Source organism: Anopheles coustani, chromosome 2 (assembly GCF_943734705.1).
Source record: "Anopheles coustani chromosome 2, idAnoCousDA_361_x.2, whole genome shotgun sequence".
In the NCBI taxonomy this organism is placed as follows: domain Eukaryota; kingdom Metazoa; phylum Arthropoda; class Insecta; order Diptera; family Culicidae; genus Anopheles; species Anopheles coustani.
In genome coordinates this window covers 17,999,817-18,009,337 of record NC_071289.1, presented here as the reverse complement: position 1 = coordinate 18,009,337, position 9,521 = coordinate 17,999,817, and the positions used below count along the sequence as shown (strand labels likewise).

Below are 9,521 nucleotides of genomic sequence, written 5' to 3'. Positions count from 1 at the left end.
TTATTTATACATTCACCATGTTTGTTGTCTATTTACAAGAGGCTAAATGATTAGAGACGACGTCATTGAAATACGCTGAGGAATGCTTTGTGCTTTATTTAAATCACTATAATTGATTCTTGACACTTTACTTAGACACTTTCTAAAATGTTCGTTTTAAATTAATTTTTGTATCGTTTGTGCCTTAAACAGGAGATAGATTAAATCTTGAACCGTTCGGGAAATCATGATGAAACGATTTCGCCATTCCTGTTTTCAAGATTTTGACAGAAAACGATGATGAGCCTGACTTACGATGTTGTTTCTTTAGACTCAACTGTACTAGAAACACATCAGGTAAAGCTTCCTCGAGGGCATTTCATACATTGTTGGCGGATGGAAGCCGTTTTGTAGAACTTGTCAGAACTCAAGGCATCACCCGTGAACGTCGAAACACGTTCAAGATGTTCGATCGAGTTGAAGAAACAACCTTCGCTCACACCCTCGCAGCTGGAAAAGAAGCCCACATTAACCCGGGCAAGGTACAAACCTGAAGCGGGAGAGAGAGGAAAGTGCCAGAGATCCCCCTGAGGCGGTCTAGAGGCACGAAAACAGGTTCACCTGGTGGTCGATATGGTCGAGCGTGCGGTTCTAACCGAAGGTTCGAAATAGAGTCCCGGGTTTCCGGGAGGAGTAGGAGCTTTGGGGTTGGAAATGGAACAAGGTTTGCCAGACCAGCTGCGCAGGCAGGTCGTACTCTCTGCAGGAGCGACACGCAACACACTCGGCTCTAAGGTGTCCCAGAGTGTCCCCATATGGTGCCTACGAGGTACCCTGAGGCGAGTCCGCTCTGGCTCCATCCAGAATAGTGGTACCTCCCATAGAACGGTGTATAGACAAGTCCATAGTGTCACCTAGACATCATCCCCATAACCTCATCAAACGCAGCAGGAAGTGGTCCGGTCCAGCGAAGAAATGAGCTGAAAAATCTTTGGAGAACCACCTTCTGGATGATATAAAAGAGGCAAGATCAACTGGGTGCGGGTGCAAGTATTTCATATGGCGTGTTATGGATGCTTGCGTCCAAAGCCCCCAATGTTCGGTTGGCCGTTTTTGGACATCCCAGCGTGAGCCAACATCCGAGCGTGTGTGTGGGTGGGGTATGGACCAGAGCGGGAAAGAAGATCGTCCCCAAAACACGCGGTGCGTGTTCATCACTCACGTCCTTCCAAGATCGCCCCGCTAAAGCCAAAGCCAAAGTCTTCAAGACGCTGCGAGAACTTTGATGCCGCAGTAAACCTGCTGAGGAATGGAGTTGCGAGGGGTGGTGGAAGCCATGCTCTCGAAACGAGAGTCTCTCGAAGCGAAACTCCCGGTGGGATGCTGCACAGTGACGCGCGCCTTGCTGCCACAAACAGGTTCGAACGAGGAAAGAGCCGCTCTTCGAGGAGCTCGTGGGCCGACGCCGTAGATCCGGGTGGAAAAGGACGCCGATGCTGCGGGTGCCTGTGTCTGTGCGTGTGTACGTGCGAAGGGGTGCGAAGATAAAACAACACACAGGCTTGACGAGGGTCCACCGAAAGGGCGAGCGAGAGGCCGTCGCAAGAAAAAGCTCGGAAAAGAGCGCAAAAGAGCGAAACGGCCGTCCAAACGGAGATCGCAACATCGACCGACGGCGGCGGCGGCGGCGACGACGACGACGACGGGACGAGATCCGTCGCAGTCCTTCTCCGGTGTTCGGGGTTCGGGGGCCGAGCGATCGCCGTGCGTCGGAGCGAGTGAGCGATGGAGCGAGTCCGGGTGCGCGGGAGCGAGCGAGACCGACCTAAACCGGCCCTCGCCAACGACGGGCGTCCGTGCTTCGTCGACGTCGACGTCGTCGTTGGCGTGGGCTCTCCGTATCGTAGAAGAGCGCAAGAATCGGTGTATCAGTCAGTATCCAGCGCAATACGGTAGACGGCAGAACGCCGCTTTGGTGCGCGCGCTTACACCACGGGATTTTTCTTTCGAGCACGCGAACAACCCAGCCAAAAGGGCACTTTTCCCGAGCGCTCGCTTGTGGTTCCTGGTACGCCGAGGGTGGAAAACAGACCGCCGCTTTTCCTGCAATACGCACGAGCGCCTCTTGAGTGTCCTGCTCTTCCAGTCCGCCGAAGGACTCGCACCCGATCCTTCGTGAGCGTGTGTATGTGTTTGCACACGTACCTCTCTCTGTGTGTGTGTGTGTGTATGTGCCAGTGTGTGTTTGTGTTGGCGTAGGTGAGGCAATTAGTCGGAAGGAAGTTGCGGCCGTATGCAAATATTTACCGAGCAAATGGCGCAACGGAGCGGAGCGCTCTAGAACAAACAAATACCGAGTATTGGTTACATCGTGTCACTGCTCGTCCAGCGGACCAGCTCTCTCTCCTCCTCAGTGTGATCGATTGGGCGCAGCATTGGCCGCGTGTGTCGGCAAAGTCGGCCTTTGAAGAGGGCGATGTGTACCGCCGCCAGGACTGATAAGGCGCTCTGAAAGGCGGTCCGACATTTGGCATCGTGCATGACGTTTGTTTGCAAGTGTTTCGTGTGTGCGTACGTGTGTGTGTGTGTGTGTGCCCTTCTTCATTCTGGTGCCTGCGCAGGTCGAGGACACATGTTTGTCATCGTGTTCCTGTAGGTGTTTTAAGAAGCATCGGTGAAGGTCGACTACTCGACGTGCGCCAAAGCCGACGGGAAACTCAACTATCCAGATATCCAACAACGAGCAAGGGCCTTTTGTGTGTGCGTGCGTGTGTTCGTGTGTCGCTTCAGGAGAGCAAGGCTGAGACTCCCAACACTTGCGCATAAATGTTATTGGAAAGTGCCGGTGGAACGTGCGCAAGGAACGTCTCACTGGTCAGCGCGGGGAACGACTCCGCTTCCGTGCAGATCGCGTCCAAGATGGACCAGCAGTCCAAAAACGACTCGTCGGGGCCCGCGGCTGTGGCTGTTGCGGCCGCGGCCGCTGCTGCCGCCGCCGCTGCCGCCGGTCGCTCCGTGGGGTCTGTGAGCCAGCACGCCGACTTTACGGCCGCCGCCGCCGTCATGCTGTCGCTGCAGAACACCATGGTTACGAGTCTTCAGCAGGCCGCGCTCATGCCGGCTAACTCGGCGGCAGCCGCCGCGCTCAATCTACAGGCTCTGGAGTCCTACCTAACGCTGCAGCGAATCACCAGCAAGTCGGAGGTGCTGCGCCTGGGGACGGCGTCCCAATCTCGCGCGGGTCAGTCCCTACCGTCGATGCCCATCACAGGCCCCGGAGCTCACTCGACATCGTCCAGCTGCTCCGGGAGTATGCAGCTCGGGGGCAACTCCAGCGATTCCACCGCGATGGAGGACGACATGTTCATGGACACCTCGGGACCGCCCGCGGACTCCGGCGGCTCAGGGAGTGCCGTGCAGCAGATGCTGCTCCAGAGCAACGATCTCGCCGACGAGCTGCCCATCCTGGACCAGGACGAGGATCTCAACTTCGACGACGGCCCGAACGGGGATGCGCACTCCGACGGCAACTCGCTCGACCACGGCTACCCGAGCCTGCTGCTGAACGCCGCCTTCCACCAGCAGATGACGGCGGACAAGATGAAGACCCTGGCGGCGGCCAGCAGCGTCAGCGCGAGCGCCCTCGTTCCGTCCACCTCCTCCTCCTCCAACTCCGCCACAGTGGGCTGCAAGTCGGATCCCGCGAACGGGCCAGCGTCCTCCAGCGGCGCCGGACCCGCGCCCGGAAGTGGCCAGCGGCCGAAGAAGCAGTTCATCTGCAAGTTCTGCAACCGCCAGTTCACCAAGTCCTACAACCTGCTCATTCACGAGCGCACGCACACCGACGAGCGGCCGTACTCGTGCGACATCTGCGGCAAGGCGTTCCGTCGGCAGGATCACCTCCGGGACCACCGGTAAGCCCCACCACGCCCTTCCACACGCACCTTTCTTCTCGACTCCTCAACTCTATCCCGTCTTATCCTCTCGGCCAAAAACCAAAGCCTCCGTCTCATTCATTTCTTCTTCGTTCTAACCCTAGTCCCGACCCCGTTCCCACACACTGATCGTTTGTTCACTGATTGTTTGCTTCTCTCTTCGATTTGTTTCTTCTTCTCATTCTCTTTTTCTTCCCGCTGTCCCACCACCAACAACAACAACAACAACCACCACCACCACCACCACCAAAATACCCCAAAACTGTCCCACGGAAAAACGCATTCTCGAACCGCTATGTAGGCTACAGCCGCATCCTCAGTGCAGGACCGTTTAGGATGAGAAAATGCAAACGCAAACGCAAACAAGAAAGCAAGAAGAAAGTGAGAAAGCCGAGTCAAAAGAGTCAGAAGAAGGAAACTCGAAAGGAAGAGGGACGAGAAGAAGTAGAAAAGTAAGAAGCGACAGAGCAACTAGAGGAAAGTTACAGTTAGAAAGTCGTGTCCTTTGATCCTTTTGCTTTGATCCTTGGAGTACCGTTTTGTGCAATAAGTTTCGGAGTAAAGAAAGAGAAGTAAGATACATAAACGTATTAGGCATACAGTTACGAAACGGTAAAAACATCTTTAAAACAAGTCAAGTTCGAACCCGTTACGGTCATGTTAACTAACCTTAAAAAACGACACACCATCCTACGTCAAACACGAGCATCCTCCTTCAAACTAAACCTCGTACAGCTTCACGAGGAGAAATATTGTTTTATGACATTTATGACACTTTATCGCGAGAATTGCGGGTAGCGTTTGTTGCAAAGCACACTTTTTTTGCGATCTTTATCGTTACCGTTACGCTGCGACGTTACTTCTTAAACGACTTCCTAAATTTGAAGCATTTAAACGATTTTTAGCTCCACGCAGTAGGCGCTGGGATGAGTTGGATTTGTTTTTTCCTCCATTTGACACTTTGACATCTTTCCTCAGCTCGACTACGGGTTTATTTCTCCCGTGTGGTTTCCCTTTTATCGTTTGGTCATTTAAGCTGGAACTTTAATATTCCTTTACCCCACTGAGTGTTTTCACTGCATTCGTTTTTTTTTCGCATTAAAGTTAGTTCATTCTCGATCCGTGTCGTTTTTATTTTGCCCTCTCCATCCTCATGTGCGTGCATGTGCCATGTTTATAGACGCTTTTAAGATCGGTAACAGATTATGGTGGCAGCATTAGCAGCAGCGCTTTGGAAGCCAATAAAACGGTTCGAAACACCGCTCAAGATAGCGGTCCTCGGGTTTTTATCCAGTCGGGGATGCATTTAGGGGGGAAAGATCGTTTTGCTTCCGCTGCTCACTTGATCTCTTTCGCTTCGTTTCAATGGGGTTTTCGGAAGGGAATGTTTCAAGGATTGTATTTTCTAATGCGATCATGCGTAGGAGTGGTTTAGGATAGCTTTGCTGTTTTTTATTATAAAGCACGTTTAGGAGTTGGAAAATAAATAGTATCACTTTACTTTAAAACAAACGAACATTAATGGAAACAAGGTAAAGAAAAGGGAAAACTTCTGCACGGAACATAAAACTGATGATCACGCACGAAGCGTGACTACGAACATGATCACCTCGGCGAGTGGATCACTTAATTTATGGCCTCCATTTCCAGTGCCCCTTTTGCGCTAGCCAGCGCGCAGTAGTAGTAGTAGTGGGTGTGTCCGGGACGGTGGTGTCGGTGCCGGGAAGAGCGTCCGTGAGTCGCGCGTTCGAACAAATGTTCCTCATTTCGGGGCTCCGAAGCTCGGGCTCCGAAGTAACTGCCATTTCTCATTTCGACGATATGTAAATTGATTCTCGCCACTTTCCCCGCCCTTTCCCACACACCCACCCACCCACACGCACACCCGCGACGAGGCAGAGTGTAAAATGTGTGTCGCACATTTAATTTATGATTTTTCGATAAGTCGCACCCTCGCATCGCGAAAGGCACTCCGCTGGAATGAATGAACCCCTTGCGGGGCGCGCGGGTTCAACCTCGCGGAGGAATATCGGAAGACGAAATGCGACGACCAAAAAAAAGCAGCAAAACAATAAGGAGACAAATAAAAGCACAAGGGTTGAGTGTCGCAGTCGAGGCAAAGGGGAGAAAAGAAAAGCAGAAACCCCAACCGAACACTCCTCCATCAACGCCGGGATCGTCAATTAGTAAACTCCCCAAATGGCCGCTGATGCGCGTGAGGTGGTGTTGAAATCGTTGTTTGCAACGCGATAAATAAAAGTGGCAATCCCTCTGCCCGTCCCCCCCTGCTCTCCGGTGACAGCTGGACGACCATTTTAGCGCTCAACTTGACACTCGATAGCGATAACAGACGATGCATTATTCACACGAATTCCAGTCCCCACTGAACGTACACCCACCCACACACACATACACAAACATCTAGGCACACAATAGAATGCAGGAGCAAGGACGTGTCAATGTTGACCTGTTGCATTGTTAAATAAGTGGTAGAAAACAAACCTCACGGAATTTCCGTGAAGAATTTACACATTAGATAGGAAGCCAGTTAGCCTATTTTCCGAGAGGGAGAATGTGCGTGTTTGTTCGTGTGTGAGTCCCTCCCATCCCCTCTCCCCCCAGCGCCGGGTGTGATTTGTGTGCACCTGGAAGCATTTTGGAGCACGCGTTCGACCTTTTGCCTCCGTCGAGCGGCACGATCTTGTTTGGGCGTAAGTTAAGGTAGGTAGACAATCGTGATATTGTTTCGCTTTTGCTAATCTACTTAGCTTAACTTTCGCTTCACCCTCACCCTGACCTCACCAGCCACCACCTCCCACGCAAAACCTAGCGGCTAATCAATACCCCCCCTCCCGACCCATCATTACCTTCATCACATCAAACCGATTATAAAGAAGCTAACATTGGTCTGCTAAAAGAAATCGAAAATCGATTCTAAATCCTTGTGCCATGGAAGCGAGAAAAGTGATATGCTAAAACATAATTCAAACAGAACGATTGAAACATGAACGTTCCAATGTTCAAATCGCAAACATTTCTCCCGTTAGTCACAGATTTTAAATATAACAAACAACAAAACAATCAAGCAAAATATGCAAGGAATTCTCAAAATGGTTTTGTGAAAACAGAATGAGGAATAGAATAATTTAAAACAAAACAATATATGAACCAATCATCTTGCAAAACATCAAAGAAAAATAATAAAAAATTAAATTCTTCTGCAAAAATAAACAAACAATTGAAGTTATTATCCATTAAATATCAACCTCTTTTTGTGTCATAATAAATTAAGAACATAATTTGAAGTTTATTTTGTTTTATTCACGGACACTAATATTTCCTTTTCGTTTGTGTTGTCGCCTTGGAAACATTTTAGAACGAGTAGGCTAAAACTCATTGATTTTACCACAAAAAGAACCAGTTGAAACATGCACAAACTTGTTGAAACCATGTGGGGATAGTTGAAAATAAGGCGAGCGCTAAACCTTTCGGCTCGAAACATACACGTGCCGACCCTCATCGGATTTCGGTTTCGGGTCGGCTCGAGGAAAGATCATGAAGGAAGATCAGCCCCAGCTTGGCCGGGTTGGGTTTTGAAGTTTTCCTATTTGTCTTTATTTTTTCCTCCCGGTTGTTCTGGTGTGCCTTTCTCTGGTTTTATTATTCCCACTCAACCGCTTCGAGCCAGCCGTTCGCGCACGATTCCGCGTGCGTTCCTTGGCGAATCCCGTCCCGAGCGATCGCGCGCCCTGGGACGCGATGACTAGACAATTGGTGAAATCAATATAAAAATATTATGTTTTTATTCATCCGACATCTGTTAATGCTTAATCTTGCGCGCGATACAAGCGCGGAGAGTGGCCGGAAAAATAAGAAAAAATAAAACACTAAACCGATGCGAGAGGCGGACCGATCTGCTTGCAAGGCGTACGGTGGAAGATCGCTTCACAACCCAGACCCCATCCTCCCTCTTCATCCTTCCCCCCCTTCATTCTCAGGGCTCACCTTAGAAGTAACCCCAAATAATAATAATAAAAAAAACCCATAAACATCACCAGCATCTTTACTTTTCTCATTCTTCATTTCGGAGATGAAGGTTTCTTTTCGTCCGCTTACACATTTTAACTTTGGTGGTTGGTACGGGTTTCTTTGCTGCTTATTTTCCCTTGCTTGGGTTGCTTTGGAACCCATAACCTGCCTTCGCTCCATTCGCCCTTATCGCTTTAAATACTCACCACTCGCGTCGCGTTTCATCCTGTAGGTCGGTGAAGGCTACTTTTTTGTTGTTGTTTGGTTGTTTTGTTTCATCCCCAAACGCTACAATATGATGGATATGGCTTTTCGGTTTTTATTTCTGCCCGTTTCTCACCCTTTTATAATGCCGTTTCAATTCGTTGGCCGTTGTTTTTGTTCATTCTCGATTTCTTGTTTTCTTCTTTCTTTCTTCCTTTTTTTTCCCTGTTCCCTCCGTGCTCATCTTGTTTGTGCGTGCTCGTGACCCACCGCCTCCCATCCCGCTCGGACCTACCGCCCCCTTCGGCAGATACATCCACTCGAAGGAGAAACCGTTCAAATGTCTGGAATGCGGAAAAGGATTCTGCCAGTCGCGGACGCTCGCGGTGCACAAGATACTGCACATGGAGGAGTCGCCGCACAAGTGTCCGGTGTGCAGCCGCAGCTTCAACCAGCGCTCGAATCTCAAAACGCACCTGCTCACGCACACCGACATCAAGCCGTACCACTGCATCGCCTGCGGGAAGGTGTTCCGACGGAATTGTGACCTCCGCCGGCACAGTCTCACGCACAACCTGGGTGCGACGGCGGGGGCGCCCGGGGCGGGCGGGGGCGCCTTCGACATTGGCGGTGCGAACGTTGGCGCCACCGACCCGGACGCTGACCCCGACGCGGCCGAACTCAAGACGATCGATCTGATGGCGCTGGCCGACGTGGACTGAACTGGAGCGCTCGAGCATGTGTGTGTGTGTGTATGTGTAAAAGGACGCGAATGTGTGGTATTCAAATAGTGTAGGACCCAGACGCAACATTTTGCGATAGAACTGTGAGACAGAGTAATTTAACAGTGACTGATATGATAGGAAGCGGGGTTCGTCGCTTAGGCACCATCGGACGAGTACCACGAGCGAAGCGTTGAAGTCTTTCGTTTCGCAGCGATGGCGTCCGAAAACGATCCCGGCAAAGAAGCCGGCGGTTGGTCCGGCCTTGGCTTGGCCACTAGGCCGTCTACCGCCCGTGGTCGTGCCGCTTTTCCCCCCCGGGAATAGTGTTTTAGTTTTAATCCTAAATAACTTTTTTAAGCCTTATCCTCCCGACGAGCGCGCATTACAATTAAGTGCAGTGAACCCGAGCCAGCTGAGGGAGGGCAACTGATTAGACGTCTCCGTTAAGTATTTACTATTAATTAATGTACAACTCGAGGGCCCGCGAATCATGCCAGTGGTGGAAAGGCAAAATAAATTGTTTTCTTTCTTCCCGCTCACGTTAGGGTTAGACTTGGTGCCCATCTGTTTTTTGAAGATAGTTCGACGTTAATAATAGCTAGAAGTAGCGGAAGGTACGATAGTAGGAAATACATACTTTCAAGTCGAA

General features: G+C 50.6%; 1 protein-coding gene across 1 annotated transcript; it reads left to right on the top strand.

Annotated features, from left to right (window-relative positions):
- The first annotated feature begins 2,898 nt into the window (after nucleotides 1-2,898).
- On the top strand, nucleotides 2,899-8,869 carry LOC131261886 (protein sister of odd and bowel). The gene is made up of 3 exons (XM_058263736.1): nucleotides 2,899-3,366; nucleotides 3,403-3,893; nucleotides 8,458-8,869. The coding sequence occupies exons 1-3, from the start codon at nucleotides 2,899-2,901 to the stop codon at nucleotides 8,867-8,869; spliced, it is 1,371 nt and encodes a 456-aa protein (XP_058119719.1).
- Nucleotides 8,870-9,521: the final 652 nt, after the last annotated feature.

What these genes read in the sequence shown, in the direction of transcription:
- LOC131261886 (XM_058263736.1), top strand. Translation starts at nt 2,899, where the DNA reads ATGGACCAGCAGTCCAAAAACGACTCGTCGGGGCCCGCGGCTGTGGCT. An exon ending in TGGACACCTCGGGACCGCCC is followed by an intron (nt 3,367 to 3,402) that starts GCGGACTCCGGC and finishes GCCGTGCAGCAG; the next exon opens with ATGCTGCTCCAGAGCAACGA. An exon ending in GATCACCTCCGGGACCACCG is followed by an intron (nt 3,894 to 8,457) that starts GTAAGCCCCACC and finishes CCCCTTCGGCAG; the next exon opens with ATACATCCACTCGAAGGAGA.